The sequence below is a fragment of the Gallinula chloropus genome, assembly GCF_964237585.1.
Source record: "Gallinula chloropus genome assembly, chromosome: 10".
Lineage (NCBI taxonomy): Eukaryota > Metazoa > Chordata > Aves > Gruiformes > Rallidae > Gallinula > Gallinula chloropus.
The window spans coordinates 2,065,746-2,083,833 of NC_140095.1; the positions used below are offsets into that span (position 1 = coordinate 2,065,746).

Below are 18,088 nucleotides of genomic sequence, written 5' to 3' on the forward strand. Positions count from 1 at the left end.
CTCCCAAGGAGACCGTGTGCTCTGACATCATCCCTGGGGGTTAATGAGTCACTGCCACCCCATCGAGCTCCACAACTGCTGCGAGCAGGGTCCCTGCCTGCACCAAACACTCCCCTGCCCGAGCCAGGAGGGTTTGTTTCAGACGGTGACTTTTGGGAATTGTGCCCAGATGGTGCCAGCAGGTTGGTTAACTCACTTGTCACACCTCAGCTTTCCCAGCAAGAGGGGCCCTGACACCCCCTTCCCAGTCCAAACCCATGGCGCGGCTCTCCCTGAGCCACACTCAGCTCCCACACAGAGCGCACGCGTCGGAGCCAGTGCCAGAGGGTCTGAAACGCGGGGAGGGGGCAAGGAGAAGGAAGATGCTGATAAAAGTGGATAACTGGATAGGGATGGAAAAGCAATTCCTGTTTGGAGGTTGTGTGTCTTCTCCCCAAGCCTTTAGCTACCCACAAGATAACCCTGGCACCCCCAGACAGCCCCTTACCGTCCAGACTGGGCGGGAGCTGCTCCATGGTGCTGGTGGTACAGCTCACTTTGCTTTCATCCTCCACAGCCTCCAGCCAGGTGTATTCCAGGGCCACATTCCCTCTGTTGGACAGCTGGAAACTGAGAAGCAAGGAGGGGAAAAGGAAAAAGCCCAATAAATACCAAGTGAGTTGAGAAGTGACATGGTCTGTGGGCTCCTGGCAGCCCTTTCTTCAGGCTGAGGAGCATCTTCTTCCCCGGACAGCTCTGCCCTGTCCAGCTTGTGGCCCTGGTGTGTCCCATGAGAAAGTATTCCAAAGTTTGGAAGTCAAAGAGAAAAGGGCAGATGTGGTATCCCAGAGGCTTAATCAAAGGGGCTTCTAGGATTAAGGTCTTGGATTAAGGCTCTCAGGTCTCAGCTTGACATTATTTTGGTTGCAAACTCATCCTGGAGCAGATGAGGACAGGAGACACGCAAGGAAAGCGAAACCACGGCTGCTCCCGGCAGAAAGGCACAGCAGAACTGAACTTCTCCTGGCACATCTGGGCAGGACGGCAGCCACCATCTCCTGCTTGGCTTTGTGTGCAGGTAGACGGGCTCCAGCACCCAGCCAGGGCCTGGGAAGGATGAAACCATAGAGGGTTTGTGTAGAAGGATGAAGAGCAGCTGAGACTGAACATAAACTGGGAGGAAGGACTCACGTGAACGTCCTTGTCTGGAAGAGCAGGGTCTCCTTGAACTCAATCGTGTCCGTGTCCATTTTGAACTGGGCATAGTCAACGACAGCGCTGAGGCGAAGCTCCACCTCACGGCTGCTCTTCTCCAGGACAGTGTGAGCTGGTTCTGGGTCCGTCTCGATCACCTCCAAGGAGAGAGGAGAATCACTGAGCAGAGCCCGGAAAGCCAGACCGAGCCAAACCAGCCCCGTACAGGAACACACCATCCCCATTTCCTTCCCTGGAAAGGTGACAAAGAAAGGTCACCTTTCTGCTGGACTATCTGTTTCTACCTCCTGATCAAAGCAATCACCACTGTGACCACAAATACACCCATGGGGACAATGACCAGGGATCAGTCCCTGTGCTTCAACCGTATAAAGTGTCCGACCCTTCTCCTGGCCCTCTGTAAATGCAGCAGACCTCTAAATGGGGATTTAATTCTCCCACTGGAGCTCTGTGAGTGGAGAACCTCACGAATGAACACACATAGAAAGCAGCTCTTCCTTTCCAGGGGTTTCATACAGGGCAACAGCAGGGGACTGTTGCTTCCAGATGTCTCGTGTAGGGCTGGGGACTGGCATTTCGGGGTGGGAACAAAGTCATTGGGAAGCCTCTGAGCGCTGATGCTCTGATGGGGAAGCAGTTTGGATGACAGGTTTTGCAATGGTTGAGAAACTAAGGAAGAACCATCACCCAGGAGAGGTGTGGTTGGCAACAATGAGAGCAAAAGGAGGAGCTTCTGGAGATGACACTTCTCTGGACTCCCGCACAATGGCCACACAGTGCCTCCATAACAAGAGAGCCCCACGACACAGAGACCACAGCCAACACCTCTGGTGTCAGCGCAGAGCTCAGAGCTCACCCACACCCAGCGCTAGTGCTGCTCCCCACGTCTCACACGAGCCGGAGAGCACGGCGTTTACCTCCTCCTTGGGGAAAAGGAGAGATGTAACCACCATAACGTATCGGGTGTGACCTCCCTCGGCTCCTGGTCAACCTCACGGACGGATTAAACATCAGGAGGAGGCGGGAGTCCCTTGGCCAGCGGAGACGTCGCTCTGGCACCGTCAGCAGCTCTCGTTACACAAGCATTTGTTACTGTTGCATTTGTGCTGCTTACCTTCTTCTTGAGAGGCCACGTGGCTCCTGGGGCCTCCGTGGCATCCACCCACTTGATGGTGCGCAGGTGGTCGTCCCAGTCAGGAACGTGATCCGGCGGCAGCTGGAAGGTGATGCTCGCCACCGTGCACTTCACAGGGTGCTTTCTGAAGGCAACGGCCACGTCCGATTTCAAGGTGACTGTGATGTCCTTAGAGCAGCCGGCATGGAGGTGTCCCACCTAGGAAGAACCAGAGAGAAGATCCAACTCCAATCCCCAGCCAGAGCAGCACAGCCAGTGAAGGGAGCAATGTGGTGAGCAGCCGTGCCAGGAATCTCCATCTTCCTGCGCTTCTCTCTGAGGGTTGATAAAGCCCAGGAGATGCCACCTCCCGTAACACGGAGCCTTTGCTGCAGGACTGAGAGCCCGGCCCCAGCAAAGCCAGGGATGAGGGATGGCAACTCCTGCATGGAGCAAAGCTCCCACGCGGAGCCATTTGGGATTGCTCCTACATGGCACCGACGTGGGTTCCAGCTGATAGGGGGGAGCTCCCAGGAACATGTGGGGCAGGGCCGTGCAGTGGGGAAAGGCAGAGCCACCCCAGCTCACCTTGGGGGAGAAGTGAAAGGGGGGTTCCGCCAGCCACTCAAAGCGCATCGCCTCCCCCTTGCTGCGGTTGGTGATGGTGAAGGTCACGGGGTAGGGGGTCCCGATGTGACACTCCCCGAACTGGATGTGATCCACTCTGACAGCTGTTAGGAATGAGAGGAAGGGATCTCAATGTGTGGTGAGGTCCATCCACCCCTCTTACACACACAGACACATGTGTCCAGCCCCTCTCCTTACCCCAAGCCTTCCTCTGTCTGGGAGATGCCGTTCCCCACCCTACCACTCCCACAAATCATAGAATCATAGAATGGTCTGGGTTGGAAGGGACCCCAAGGATCACAGAGCTCCAACCCCCCCTGCCACAGGCAGGGACACCAACCTCCAGGCCTGGAGCTACACAACGTTGCCCGGGGCCCCATCCAACCTGCCCTTGAACACTTCCAGGGATGGGGCATCCACCACCTCCCTGGGCACGCCCACAGAACCCCGTGTCCAGCGGGCGACAGCACAGACCTCATTATATAGAGGCCACAAATTATCACACGTGGTCCTCCTCACCTCCACAGCACCCCACAGGCCGGCAGACCCCCTTTTCAGGATACTCAGCCGAACGCTGGTATCTCTGACCCTCCCTTGCCAGCCCACAAGCTCCTCCCCAGACAGAGGATGTCCCTTTGCCTTCCCAAGCGTGGCTGCTCTGCAGGCTATGAAAGGCAGCAGGATCTGTGTGCTAAGCCCACAGCACCCCTGCCCTGGCACAGGGTGAGCAGCACCATGCTTCCCTGTTCCTTGCTCTGGCTTGGCAGCCTCTCCTCTCTTACCCTCAATCACATCTTCCTCCAGATCATCTTTAGTGTCTTCCTCCTTGCTGTCTGCCACTAGTCCATGGATGTTATCTAGCGTGAAGTCATCCTCGTAGCCTTCACCCACCAGCTCAATGTCGGTCTCTTCATAAGGGTTGTCCACCACAGACATGTGGATCTTTGCTTCCACACGTTGGGCCAGCTTGGGTTTGAAGAGCACATCAAACTCTGCTATTTCCTTGTGATGCAGGACCAGGGAAGCGGTGTGGGGCTTCCTCTCTACACAGTGATGGAAGCCAGAGAAAAGTCATACAGCTCCACAGAGAAAACCTTTCCATGGGGTCTGAGATGCTTAAGAGGGTGAATCCAGCTGCCTCTAAGCACCGGTTCTCCCATCAGTGGTTCCAGACCCTCTTGCTACATTCATACCACCATGCACACTGCTCCTTAATTATCTTAACCTCAGGTGAACACCCATCTCTCTCTCAGACTGCACCCAGCCAGCCCCTGCCATAGTAAAGCTGAGTTATGCAGTGGGTTTGGCTTCTGCTGGCTGGCTGCAGGCTCGAGGGCTGCCTCTGGTCAGGGTGGTAACTCCCCACTCATAGCAAAGACCTTCACACAGTCCATTCAAGTGCTGACAGCGCCCCAAAACTCAACCCACCATGTCCAGAAGAACAGAAGAACTTCTTACAATTTGCTAGGAGGAAACCTTGCAAAGAGTCCATGTGTAAAACTGGGGGTACAGAGAGCCCCAGGAGCCAAACTATCAACATCTGCCTGTGCTGGGCCAAGCCAAGAGCTGGACAGACATTTTTCCCGTGCAGACGGCCACACTTCACCGAATTTACAAATTTACCTTCTCCATGAGAGTCCCGCACGCCCGCAGCTTGGTAGATGCACTGTGTGGTGGGCTTGGCTTTCAAGGAGAAAACTCCTTCTTTGTCCAAGAGGTCTATCATCAGCTGAGGGAAAGGAACACAGAGCATGACCACACTGGTGTGGGTACAGGGCTTTCCAGCAGATCAACGCTGTCCTGCTGCTGGCTCAGCCCACTTCAAACACAGCTCAGTGCAAAGCTTCAGTACAATTGGAAACCCCAAAAGGGTTCGGAGGTGTCAGCACACCAAACAGGACAGGAAATACTACAAGTAAGGAGCAGGGTGTAATTAAACTGTAAGGAGGAACTCTTTCCCGGTAAGGGAGCCCTGGGACAGGCTGTCCAGAGAGTCTCCTTTTCTGGACACATTCAAAGTCCACCTGGATGCGTTCCTGTGGGATTTACTCTGGGTGACTCTGCTCTGGCAGCGGGTGGGACTAGATGAGCTCCTAATGCTCTGGGATTCTGTGAAACTACAACCAAATTTAATTACAAGGCAGTGAAATGCCATCAAATGAATCTGCCGTGACCATGGCTATAGCATGTTCCATGGAGAACCAAAGCCTGAGAAGAGAGATGGGGAAATTCCAATTCTTGTGCTGCACGTAACTGCAAAGGACAGACCGGCCAGAAAGCCCCATCTCCAGGAGGAACACCCTTCCTGGGAAGCACGAGGGGGTCACTGTCCTGCGACAAAGGGGCACTGAGCACAAGGGAAGGGTTTCCTTTGGCGTTTGCTGGGACCTCTCCTTGGTGGGATGAGACCAGAGCATTCCCGAGCAGGCCCTCACCTGCACGGGGACGGTGCCATCGTTACGAAGGACAAGAGGGAGTTTTTCTAAGTCACCCAGCAACAGCTTCTTGAAGAGGAGCAGGGGGTTCCCTCTCCTGTTGTGAAGGACCGGGCGCAGGACTGTCACCCGAGGCAGATTCCCATCTCCGCTGATCTCAAAGGTCAGGCTCTGTGCTTTAGCTGCCGCAGGGCTGCAGGGGAGACAGAGGAGGCATCATGATGCTTGGTACCAACCCCTTTCCCACTTCCCTGGCTGCTGCTCCCATACCCCAGGACACAGGTTCCACCTCATCCCAGTACGATAAGAGCCACTCATGAGAGCAATCTGCTCTCGAGAGCTGAAGCCCTCTGGAATAAGAGCAGTCGTTCCCCTCCATGGAATCAGGCGGTACAGCGGGTAAATAACAAGGACACAGACAAGGCACAGCAGCTCCCTGGCTGCGGTGACATGACAGACACACAAAAGGCACCCGAGTAGTATCAAAGCAAGAAGGGAGGAGTAAATAATGTGTCAGGAAAGGATATTGCCAAGGCCACAAGAGCAGGAATTGCTCATCAGGGCAGAAAGCTGAGTTAGCGTGTCCCACCTCAAGCAGCCCAAGGGCTGGAGAAGAGCAGGTCGGAGCCCCAGCACAAACACGGCCAGCACAGACCTCAACGTACCCCCAGGGAATCACAAGGGTTCTTCTTATGTTAACATAAACAAGGAGGCTCTATCTTGTCATTAGGGACCTGATGATCTCTTGAGGTCCTTTCCATACCCTACAATTCTGTGATTCTGTTACTGCTCCTTGTGTGGTCTAAAGCTAAGGACTCAAACCTGCGGCTACCAAACGACTCTGGGTTACTGGAGTTAGGTCTACGTGCTCCCAGAGGGGAGGCAGCTGTCAGAAAAGGTCACCTCTAAGATCCCCCGAGGTGAATTACCTTGCCTGGGCATCGAGGGAAGCCTCAAAAGCACACTGGTAGTTCTGCATGGTTTGTGGAGTGAAGGTCACCGTAGCAAAGATGTGGGAGCAGCTGGGAACACTCATCCGGACAGGATCCACCTTGAATATGTTGCTCACGTAGCTGTCAAGCTTGGAGGAACCCACAGAGTGGTGTTAGGAGGAAACACCCTTCAAGGCAATGCAGCCTTACTCATCGATACATCATGGGGAACAGTCCCAGACAGGCCCCTCACTCTCCAGGGGTGACTCCAGAGCGGTGCCGACCTTGCCCAGGGAGCTGCTGTAAAGCCCAGGAGGACAAAAGCTTGTTCTGAGCACCGAGCGGCCAGCCCAGCACATGTGGGAGGTGGGACTGTGTGGGAAACCCTCCAAATGATCTAGAACTGGCTCTTAAAGAGAAGGAAAAGACCAGGGAGCCTGAGGAAGTGATGTGCTGAAGCCCTGGCACATCAGCCCAGCAGAAGAGCCCCCCTCCCTGGCCCCGAGTGTGACCCCAAGAGATACTGAGAAGGGTTCAAGTCTCTCACCAAAGAGCCAGAGGGGTGAATCAAAACCTCGCTTGAGACAGACTGAACTCAACCCAACTGTCAACCTGCGTCTCTGCCGTGTACTGCCACCTGCCCAGAGCCAGGCCAGTCTGGGCAAGAAGCTGCGATGCATCTGGAGGCCACCACACAGAAGAGAGACAGTCCCCGAGGCTCCTTGTTCTTACCTTTCCAGGGATGGGTTTGATGGAGAAGACCACATCACAGGGGACTTTGCCCACGTTGCGGATCTTGAAGCGAGCTGTGGCCCGGTGCCCAACCAGGACGTTGGTGAAGATGAATTTGTTCTCATCTCTGATGAACACACCCTTGTCTTCCATTTTCTGGAGGACGTGGCAGAGGTAGATGCTGCTGCAGATTCGGTGCTCCTCAAAGATGGACTCTATGTCATCAACCACAAATGCTACAAGAAGATCAAAGGGAGGGTGAGGCCGGAGAAGCCTTCCCGCTGAATTTATCTGGACCCTGCTGGCCACTCAGAAGCTGCCCAGGTCACCGCAAAACCCAGCTGGGTTGGGTGTGAGGATGGAGCTTGGTCACCCCCAGTCTTAAAGGACATTGCTTTCCCTTCATCCTTCCATGCATCCCTCCCAAGCTCTCTGCAACGGCTGACTGGAGAACTGGAACCTCTGGGGGCTTTAAGGGGGAAATTTAGGGTCAGGGTGTGTGTCCCAGGAGTAAGTCTGGGTGCCGATGGCAGGGAAGCTGGGGGTGGGGCGTACCTGGGAGGCAGGACTCGGCAAACAGGGAGTAGGGGATGCCGGAGGGATGGTCCTTGGGGTCTCTGTTGTTGATATTGATGGACAGGCTCTCCTTGCACGTCCCCAGCAGCTTGGCATAGCAATCCACTGTGATCATCTGCTGGCCCCCAGGAGGGATGGAGCCAAAGCCAGGGTACACCGTGAACATGCCCACAGTGAGGTGAGTCTGCAGAGAGAGTCCCGGCAGAGGCTGATGTCCAACAGCCATACCAGCAGCAAGGACCATGCTGCTGCTCCCCAGCCTCCCGCTGGCTCTGACCCCCAATCCCAGGGCAGGGACAACACCACAGCCCGCTGGGAGCCCCAGGCTGACACGAACATGCTGGGAGGAGGGGGAGGCTTGTCTCAAGCGGCACAAAGAGAGGAGCTTGGGTGTAAAGGGCAAAGGTGGGAGCTGAGCTCCTTCAGCCTCAGAAGGTCATCTCCAATCAACAGATGGGGAGTTCAAACAGGGATGTTGGGCCTCTGGGGTTTTCCCAGATGTATTTTGGCTTGTGGCTACCAAACAGCAGACCTGCTCCTCTCTCATCACCCCACAACTCCAGCTCTGAGCCAGAGCACCCTCAGCAGGACCAAGCAGCTCCTGCCTCTGCTCTGGCTGGGAGATGATGGAGCCTTGAGCTGCCAGGCACACGCAAGACCACGTCACCTCCCATGGTAATGAGACCCCAGCCCAGGCTCCAGCAGCACGTGTCAGGGAGCGGAGCCACCCACCTGTGTGAGGGGGTTGGTGTTCTTCCACAGCAAGAGCCTGTTCTGCTGAGATGTAGCAGATGTTTTCCTCCCGTTTATGTTCTTGGGAGGGCGGACAGATTTTGGGAGTTGTGAACTGAGAGGAGAAAGCAGAAAACATCCATCATGCTGAGCTCCCCTTGCCTTTCTCCAAGGCCAAAGCCAGCCTCCCTCCCCATGGAGGATAGTCCTCCTGCTCCCAGAAAGCTGCCCGCACCACCTTCTGCTGCAGCTGATGGACAGATCAGCTTTATCCCCCTACACACGGGGATACTGAGGCATTTTTCACACGCCGGTGATGCAGATGGACAAGAACCCAGGTTCTTCACCTTTTCCTTTGCACTGCATCCTGCTCTGGTCTGGAGATGTGGAATTTGAAGTCGAGGTCACCTTTGTTCTCCAGCATGAAGGTGCAGGTTTTCCTGGTGCCACTTGTCACGGCACCAAAGTTGAGCGAGGCGGGGTAGATGCTGTAGTGGCTGAACACGGATTTCGCCAACACCCTCACTGGGATGATGGTGATGGTCCTGCCGCCTTCAGGCTCAAACACCTGCAGCCGGAGGAGGAGTTGGTAAGCACAGTGGCAGCCAGGCTCTACCTCCGCACCAGGTCCTGCCACCAGCCATCAGCTCACCCTCCCTGTTCAAACACCTCCTCCTGAGACAGGTTTTCAGCTCCGCTTAGGAAGCATCACAAATGGCTTCTGAAAAACCTTCTTGCACACGTATGAGAGAAGATTCCCTGACTGACCTTCCTGACAGAAGACACATGTCCCACTTGCACTCCTGAGACACAGTGTGTTGACACTTCCAAGTCCAGGCGGCTCACCTTGCAGAGCAGGATGGGCTTGTCCTCAATATTCAGCTCCATCTTGGGGTGGAAGAGCAACTGGACTTGCACAGGGTCCGCAGAGGCAGCCAGCACGCCCTTCTGTGGCTGGACAGTGAAGTGAGATGCCAAGTCGGCTGTGTTGGTATCTGTGGTTTCCAGGCTGAAACTGGGATGGGAAGAGAAGGAACGGAGAACTCATCAGTTCAAGTGTCGGTGCCACCAGCACAGACAGGACTTCACATAAGAGGGTAAGAATAAACCAGCAAGAACAAAGAAGAGACCAATAAACCAGACAGAACCCAGCTCTGCTTGGGGAGCGCCAGACCCTGAGTTCAGCCAGGAGGGCTCCAAATACTATCACTCCCTCCTCTGGAGAGGCTCCTAAAGAGAAATGAGCTGACCCTCAAAGAAGGAAAACGAAGCTGGGCAGCGAGCGGCTGAAATGTGAGGGTGTCTCCTTCTGCTGGGGCGTGAAGGACTGCTGGGGATGGCTGGACTCTCCATCTCAGACTGAGGAGGCCAGACGTTGTATTTACCCAAAGCACGAGATAGCCAAGCGTGGGAAGAGGTTCTAGCCCCTGGTGGGAGGCTCTGACAGAGGGACCCAGGCTGGGAGGAGGATGGTGCCACCACCTACTGACAGAGGGACCCACCTGTACCCAATGTCGTACTTCCCCTTGTTCTTCAGGGTCAGCACTCGCTTCTCCTCATCCATGACTCTGAGGGTCTCGAAAACCACGCTGCCGTTTACACCTGCGGAGCGGGGTAAGAAACTATCAGCGAGCTGACCCACACTTCAGCTCTGAGGTGGCACAAAACCCTGCTCAGCACGGCTCCCTTCCCAGCAGCTTTCTCCAGCTCCTTTTGCTGCCCCGTTCCTTACTCGGAGAGTATCTGCAGCTGGGGAGCTCAGCTTCTGTGCTTCCAAGCACGGATCAAAGAGCTCGTGTGCCATGCTGAGCCTTGGGGCATTGCTAACCTCTGTCCACATCACTGGTGTTTCAAACCAACCCTGCCCATGGTGTTACATGCTTCGAATCACAGAATCACAGGGTTGGAAGAGACCTTTAAGATCATCGAGTCCAACCCTTCCTGTCCTGTGCTAACACATATCTCTAAGCATCTCATCTACCCATTTGTTAAAAACACCCAGGGGTGGTGACTCCACCCCCTCCCTGGGCAGCCTGTTCCAGGCCCTGACAACTCTTTCAGTGAAGAACTTTTTCCTAACATCTGATCTGACCCTGCCCTGATGCAGCTCGAGGCCATTTCCCCTCATCCTGTCACCCATCGCTTGGGTGAAGAGACCAACCCCCACCTCTCTACACCCTCCTGTCAAGGTCAGTGTAGGCGGTGATAAGGTCTCCCCTCAGCCTCCTCTTCTCCAGGCTGAACCTCAGCTCCCAGCTCCCTCAGCCGATCCTCAGGTTTACTCTCCAGCCCCTTCTCCAGCCCCGTTGCCCTTCTCTGGACAAGCTTCAGGACCTCCATGTCCTTCTTGGCGTGAGGGGCCCAAACCTGAACCCAGCCCTCAAAGTGCAGCCTCACTGACACCGAGCACAAGGGCACAATCCCTGCCCTGGACCTGCTGGCCACACTGGGTCTGACACAAGCCAGGATGCCGTTGGCCTTCCTGGCCAAAGTTCCTCCAAAGCTGAAGTTTGGAGGCAAGAGACTCAAGGCCGTCTCAGCCTCAGCCCATGCAGGGCATGTGCTTTAATGACCCGTGCCACGCCTGCACACTATCCCATCTTGTCTTCTTGGGTTGCCTGTCTCTGAGGAGAGGCACTTGGGTTTGGGGGCATCCACTGACCTTTAGAGATGTTGATGGTCAGAGCAACGTCTTGGGCCTCCGCGCAGATCTGGATGTTCTCAATCTGAACAATTCCCAGGATGTTTTCTGCATCTGAGACCTGAGCCAAGAGGGAACAAACACTGATTCAAACGTGCTCCTAAACCCTTTTGGGAAATGATATACGAATCCCGGTCTCTGACAGCTGCTGCCACCACAGCCTGCCCTGCTTGACAAGTCTCTGCAGGTCCTCAAGCTCTCCTAACGCGTTCACCAACCGGGCTGACCCAGCGGGATTCTGCTGCGATATGAAACCCTGTCCGTCAGCCCAGCTCCACGCTCTGGCAGAAGCCACTCCAGCACCCGGGGAGGCACAAGAGGTGTGGAGGTGTCCCAGGGCAGGTGGCATCAACAACCAACCTGCTCCTCCTGAACCACCCAGCACCCTCACTGAAATGCAGCCCCTAAACCATGGAGAACACAACCCCAGGGCAAGAGTTCAGTGCTCTACGTGAAGAGCCCCGGCCAGACTCCAAGATGGGTGCAGGGAGCACACGGACACCCGGACAATGGAGCATTCAACCACGTGCAGCGGCACAGCGGTTGTCACACGGGCTCAGGATATGGCCTCAGCACCCAGGCGTAAGCCCTGCACCAGCTGATCATCTGGGATGACGTGGATGCTAAGGCATGCAGCCCGGGTTCCGGGGAACCCCAGCTGGAGGCAGCAGATGTCGGGCTGGTAGCACCCCTATGTCCATCAGGCACATCTCCTCCTGCCTCCACAACATACTCGCCCGAGAAAGCTCAGCTACTATCGCCCCCTTCCAGGGGCAGCCAGCACGGCACCTCACGACGCCTCAACCCTTCTGCCCTCTCCTCAGGGTACCCCGCGAGCATTCCCCATCCCTGGGCTGGTCCCTCTGCCCGGCTCTACGCCTTCACCTCCAGTCGGATAGTCTTCTTTATGTTGAGTGTTGTCGTGGCCTTTAAATACAGATGGACTTCTGACTTTGCACGGGGCTCGACAGTGCCCTTGTCTTGGGACACGGAGAAGTCTGTGCCGAGGTTTTCCAGCCCACTGAGCTGCCAGTTCATGGGAAGAGGGGTGCTGTTCTGCAGCACCAGGGTCCTGTGTTCCCTTCTGCAGAGACAGGAAGACACTCAGCTCAGTGGTTGTGCTAACCACGTACCATTTAGCTGTGGCTTCAGTGGCAGAAGCCTGAGAAGTGAGGTCCTGGGGGCGTGAAGCTGGGCGCTACAAGCGTCTCCATGAGGTGGAGCTGTTGGACTATTCAGAACCAGCAAACAAGCTGGAAATCACAGCATGGTTTAGATTGCAAAGGGCCTTAAAGATCAACGTGCCTATGGCATGGTGTTGCTGGGGGGCTACAGCACTTGTGGTGTTACAGGATACCAATCACAGCAAGGAATGCTGAGCTGGTGACTGGGAGCTGCTGGGAAAAAGAGCCATGACTGACCTGTGCAGAAGAATCTTCCTGAAGTTGACCTGCTTGGGGCTGACCCCCAGCTCCACCTGCACCCCCTGGCAGCAGAGGTGGAAAACCACAGGCTCTGGGTTCCCCTGGATGCAGCAGATGAGGTTGTCTTCCATGAGGCCAGATGAAGTGGGGTACGCCCAAATGCTCAGCTCCTAACCCCATCCCCACAAAGAGAACCACAGGAGAGCGTTGGGTGAGCAGGAGGAACGGCTCTGGGGCTCTTCCACCAGCACTCGCCCTGCCTGCCTGTCTCCTACCTGCTTCTCGTTGGGTTTCAGCTTCATGCTGCTGGGCTCCAAGAGGAACGTGTTGCCATTGATGTCGTGCTCAAAGGAGAAATGCACCTCTGCTTCCAGGGGGGTGACATTGAGGATGGTTAACTTCTCGCAGTTGCCTGGACGGTGCAATGTCTTGTACCTGGGTGCACAAAAGAGGAAGAGGCTTCAGAGGAGATGCCGGAACCATCACCTGCCCCAGACATGGAGGAAAGCACCATGTCCAAGCTGAGAGGCGGGCTAAGGATCACTTTCAGGGGCACGCTATGTCCTCCATCCATCCTTGCGTTACTTTGATGTCTGCACCGTACCCGATGCCTCCAGCCTCCAGCCCAGAGGCAACCTAAGGGTGGCCACTACGTTAGAGCCAGAAACATGCCAGCAGCGACACCAACAGCTTTGTTTGGCTGACTTGATCCAGGGTGAGGATCAGGAAAACGTCATTCCCATTTTTATTGCTCTACGGGATCCCCCCAGCGCACACACTGGGCAGGTCAAATCAAACCCTCCCTGAAAGCAGATTAACCAGTGGGTCACAAAGCCACCGGCAGAAGGACCACCCATGCGGTTGACCCACTGAGATAAAAGTTGGCACTTTTTTAACGTGCTGAAGATGAGATGTGGAGAGTGGAAGGGGGGCAAGTCACTATCGAACTGGATGCAGCATGTGGGGGTTGGAAGATCATCTCCATCTCTCCAAGACTCACATGCCTGTTATCTGCTCAAGGTCACAAGTGTGGGGCCCTCAAGCCCTGCGTATCTCCCAGATCTCCACCTGGGTCTATCCTGAACCATGCCACTGGCTGAGGTACACAAGGCCCTGGAGATCCCATCCCATCCCATCCCATCGCATCCCATCCCATCGCATCCCATCCCATCCCATCCCATCCCATCCCATCCCATCCCATCCCATCCCATCTTGGGGTGAGGAGCACGTACCAGTCTCTTGACTTCCCACACAACAGTGGTCCAAAGTGGAATACACCTGTATCCATGACATACTGCTTGAAGATGATTTCGTCATCCGCCTTACTATTCCTCCAATGAGGAAACACCACCCTGGGGAGAGAAAAATGTGCAATGAGGAGCTGAGAGATGCTCTGAGCAGAAAACCTGGTCAGGAAGCCATAACCCTTACTAGTGGCTGAGGTACCAGTACTGGTTCCCAGTGCCAAGCATGGGAATTGACACTGGGCTGTTCAGCCACCATGTTCTGCTCAAGCCAGAAGGTCCCAGGGGTACAAGGGACAGCCACGACTCCACGTTTAGGGGGAGGCAGTGTGGGAGGTTCCCAGGGGCCAGCCTTACCGTGGGTCCTGGCTGATGGTGGGATACAGGCAGGTGCCCCTGCAGTGCAGCTGGAACAGATGGTTGGTCCCCAGCACCCCAAAATGCAGCGTCTGATCAAACTGGCCCAGCTCCGTGGAGGTGAAGAGGATCTTCAGTTTCACCTCGCCATGGGCAGGCACTATCCACCGGCAGCTGCTCAGCCTGGCAATTAGAGAGGCAATTAGAGCTTGCTAATGACAAGGACGGGGGTGGTCGTGGACCTGCCATCCCGTGGAGGGACCGGCAACTTGGCAAGATGGCAACGAAGCACAGGGATCACCTCGTCCCTCACAGCTCACCTGGCTGGTCTGTCTGGGGTCGGGACGATGTCCACGCTGCTCTGGCGCACCTCGGGGGTATGTGCAGGCGTTGTCGTGGCCGATCCCTGGAGATGTTTCCTGCTGCGCCCAAGGCTCCGCTTCTCCCGGCTGCCTGAGCCTTTCTCCTTTTTTGACTGGGCTCTGGTGGGGGTGAGCTGCTCCTCTGGTGTCTTCTCACCAAGGGGAGAGAGAAAACAGGGTGAGAGAGAGAGAGAGAGAGAGAGAGAGAGAGATGTGAGCCCCCAAGACATCTCCACCCTGGAGAGACAAGCCTGTGGCTTGTTAACAACCAGGAGAGACCAGCATCTACTAGATTCATGTGTGCTGGGCACTTGGGTCTCCCTTCCTGGGCTTTGTTCTGCTCTCCTTGCCCAGGACCCTCTCCTCAAGCGAAGTTGAGGGCTTTAGGTGCTTTCTTTCCCCTCTTGCCTAGTTCTCCCCATCCTATTTCTCCAGTAGAGCCGTCTCTCTTGGACAGACAGAAGGGACAGACGCAGTGCCCCGACCTGTCTTCACCGCCTTTCCACAGTGACCCTTCTCCATCCCGCCTGCCCCACCACGTGCCACCCAGCTCGGTCCCCTCCCCAGCACCTTCACTGTGGGCAAGGCGAGGACATCCACGGGAGTTTTGGTCTTTCCTTCCTCCACAGTGGTGTCTTCTGGCACAACAAAGGTGAAGTGCTTGAGGTCGTCGTCTGCTGCAGGGACCAGTCGCTTTCCCGGGTAGTGGATGACAGAGTAAAATACGGTGGGAGGAATGGGAGGCCCTGAGGGACCCACGCCTAGTTCATCCAGGATCTAAAGTGTAAGAGAAAACCCTGTTTGTAGTCCTGTCACCTTCATCCTCACGCTCCTTCCCTACAGCGCTGCCAACAGTGATGGGGGTTTATGCCCAGCGAGGTAGGCTCCAGAGCAGTGCTGGGACCTAGAGAGAAACCTCTCCTCCAAGTGACTCAGATGAAGGGAACAATGGCCATGAACTGTCCTACCCTGGGACCGTTTCTAGTGATTCCCAAGCTGGGAACCTCTCTGAACTGACAGGATGCCTCAACACACTCTTTCCACCCATCTGAGGGATGCTGAGGACCTTCCCCAGCCACGTGACCACTGTGGAGCAGCATCAGTGGCCTGGACAAGGTTCTGTGCTGTTGTCACCGGATGGGACACAACGCACCGTGGCCTGGACCATGGCAGGCTCAGCATTGGAGCCTCATAGGGCTTTACCTGCTCTGCCACTGGCAGCTTGCCACTCTCCAGGATCTTTTTAGCGCCATGTTCTGGGCTCAGCACCTGGATGTCCAAGCAGGGCACCCCAACACCCTGGCTTCTGGCAGATCCTTCTGCGCTTTCCTCTTCTGGCTGAGATAATTTGGCATTCTCGAGAGACTTCAGAGTTCCCAGCCGCTCCTTCTCTCTCTTCTTCTGGACCTTGGAGCTGGATAAACGGTGGTGCTGGTCTCTGGACTGCTCTGCCTCCTCTTGGCTTGGAGGGGACTGCAGGGTACCCTGAACCCTGTCCCAGAATGCCAAAGTGCGTGCAACATCTTTCCGCAGCGCCTCATAGATCTTAAACCTCAGGGCCAAGTTCTTCTCGCTGTCACTCAAGGTCTCACTTTCAGACTGCCCCAGTTCCGTGGCCGAGGACTGCACGACCACTGCTTGGCCTTCGTCCCTCAAGGAACTCTTGCTCTGCTGTTTCTTCCCTCTCTTGTCACTTGCAACAGGGTCTGGCTGCTCCTTTGTAGATCCCTTCATGATGGACCCCTGGTTGCCATCTGACACGTTGCTAGTGGACTTGTTCGTGTTCTGGGCAGGAGGAGCAGAAACAAAGCAGCGAGCGGTTCAAAGGGCTGACTCAAAGGCTGGAGGAATGTGATCACCTTTAAAACAGCCTCATCCGAGCCCCGTGCTGGGTGCTCCACAAATCCCACTTCCCAATGGCGCTGGTTCCCACTTTAGCTCAACTGAAACCAAATTCTCCAGTGTTTGAGGAGCCCAGAAAACAAGCCAAGAATGGGAACAGCTTCCCAACCCAAAGAGGGAACTGCAGGCACCTCCGTACTCCTGTGCTGTCCTCCGGGCTTGCTTCCAGCATGCTGGGAATCCCCAGGGCTGGCTGACTCTTTGGGAAGCCTGGTTGCTAATGAACACCTAAGGCCCAGCAGTACCTCCTGCCAGATGCCACACCCCTGACGGATCACAGCTCAGGGCTGTAAGTCACGTGCAGAGGGGGAGAAACGCTGGATTACAACTTCCCAGCACTGCCCAGTGACCGTATGGAGTTACGTGAAGCTGCCATCCCAGCAGAGCAGCTCCACCCAACAAGTCCATGGGAAACCCTCCCCGGTGAAGCAGCAGCCTGCTCAAACACAGGCTGCTGTCTCCCAGCGCGGCCCCACATGTTGCCCGCAGCCAGGTTCTCGCCCCCACGTGCAGCTCCTGGCTTCTCAGGGAACAGTGCAGCTCCATGGGCAGGTCCTCGGGGTTTTATCATCCCTCTGTATAAACACAACCACCCACCTGCCTGACTCCAGGCTGGCCTTTCTTCCCACGCGTTTTCTTCTTCAGCTCTTCCTCCCTCAAGCGTTCCAGCTCCTGCCGGTGCTTCTCCTCCAGCTCTCGAGCCAGCTGCTCCATTTTCCTTCAGAAAACAGAGAACATCCCCAGGAGTCACCACCAGCAACCCGGGCTCGCTGCAATCCCACGTGGTCCTGCGCTTTGCTCATTGACCCTGAGGCCAAGTAGAACCCTTAGATCATCTCCATGGATTTCTCTCAACCTGGGGAGGCTGGGAGCATCCAAAGTGAGGCGAGCTGGGAGGGGACCTTTGGGGCCAGCTGAATCTAAGCCTTGCTCTCAGAAGATATCAGTCGTGCAGCTTCTCTGGTGAGGTCCACCCGGACGCCTCCAGCACGCTGCCCAAGAAGACCGACCCACCATGTCTCCCTGCACCAACTTCCCAGTGCAAACCAGCTCACAAATCACCAACACCCACTTATCCCTGCACCAGTTCTTGGCTCCCCCAGCCCCCCTTCCCAGGCACAGTCTGCTCCTTCATTATCAGGAAGGAAAGGCTGTGGTAACCCCCCTTCTGCAAAACAGGCTCTGAACAAACAGATTCCCTGCCAGAACACACAACAACCATGGGAAACTCGTGCTGTCCATCCTGGGAGTCACAATTCAAAGCATCCCTGCTGACCTCCCATGGAAACAAACTCTCAGCTGGGGCTGAGCCACATGCCTGCTTTCAGCAGGTCCCTCTCCCAGCTGCACACACATCCCATGAGCTGGATCAGAGCCGCTCCCCGGCTCACCCACTGACGGGGTGCCTAGGAGACACCCAGTTTTACGGTCAGCGTCACCCCAGGACATCAGTGTAGCAAGGGCAACAGGCACGCTGGGCATTTGCTGTGCAACCCCTCTGAGCTCAACCAAGATCTCTGGAGCAGGGAGTGACACTGGGAGTGACCTGTGGAGGGCATACAGACCTCTTCTTCTTCTCGCGCTTGACTTGTTGTGTATAGTTATCAAACTGCGCTTTCTCCTCCTCAGTAAGGGCCTCATACTTTTCCTCATCCATCTCCCTGTGCCATTCTTCCTCCTTCTTGGCAGCTTCTTCCAAGTCCCGCTCTTCAGCATAGAGCAGAGGAGAAACCATTAGTGACTGCAAGCAGAACTG

The 18,088-nt window shown here is 55.7% G+C and overlaps 1 protein-coding gene across 1 annotated transcript in view; it reads right to left on the reverse strand.

The window, feature by feature from the left end:
* The window catches only part of LOC311195311 (hydrocephalus-inducing protein homolog), a gene marked incomplete at both ends in the record, with an annotated part of 67,519 nt that overhangs the window by 402 nt on the left and 49,029 nt on the right, over positions 1-18,088 (reverse strand). Inside the window, 25 exons of the mRNA XM_084268690.1 lie at positions 488-609; positions 1,171-1,331; positions 2,309-2,527; positions 2,897-3,039; positions 3,718-3,978; positions 4,559-4,664; positions 5,371-5,563; positions 6,300-6,451; positions 7,035-7,270; positions 7,590-7,794; positions 8,343-8,457; positions 8,690-8,910; positions 9,189-9,357; positions 9,845-9,944; positions 11,005-11,104; positions 11,929-12,127; positions 12,465-12,637; positions 12,743-12,902; positions 13,700-13,819; positions 14,069-14,251; positions 14,389-14,579; positions 15,001-15,207; positions 15,634-16,215; positions 16,930-17,050; positions 17,898-18,039. Coding sequence (XP_084124816.1) covers positions 488-609; positions 1,171-1,331; positions 2,309-2,527; positions 2,897-3,039; positions 3,718-3,978; positions 4,559-4,664; positions 5,371-5,563; positions 6,300-6,451; positions 7,035-7,270; positions 7,590-7,794; positions 8,343-8,457; positions 8,690-8,910; positions 9,189-9,357; positions 9,845-9,944; positions 11,005-11,104; positions 11,929-12,127; positions 12,465-12,637; positions 12,743-12,902; positions 13,700-13,819; positions 14,069-14,251; positions 14,389-14,579; positions 15,001-15,207; positions 15,634-16,215; positions 16,930-17,050; positions 17,898-18,039 — 4,581 coding nt within the window. The remainder of the gene's footprint in view (positions 1-487; positions 610-1,170; positions 1,332-2,308; positions 2,528-2,896; positions 3,040-3,717; positions 3,979-4,558; positions 4,665-5,370; positions 5,564-6,299; positions 6,452-7,034; positions 7,271-7,589; positions 7,795-8,342; positions 8,458-8,689; positions 8,911-9,188; positions 9,358-9,844; positions 9,945-11,004; positions 11,105-11,928; positions 12,128-12,464; positions 12,638-12,742; positions 12,903-13,699; positions 13,820-14,068; positions 14,252-14,388; positions 14,580-15,000; positions 15,208-15,633; positions 16,216-16,929; positions 17,051-17,897; positions 18,040-18,088) is intronic.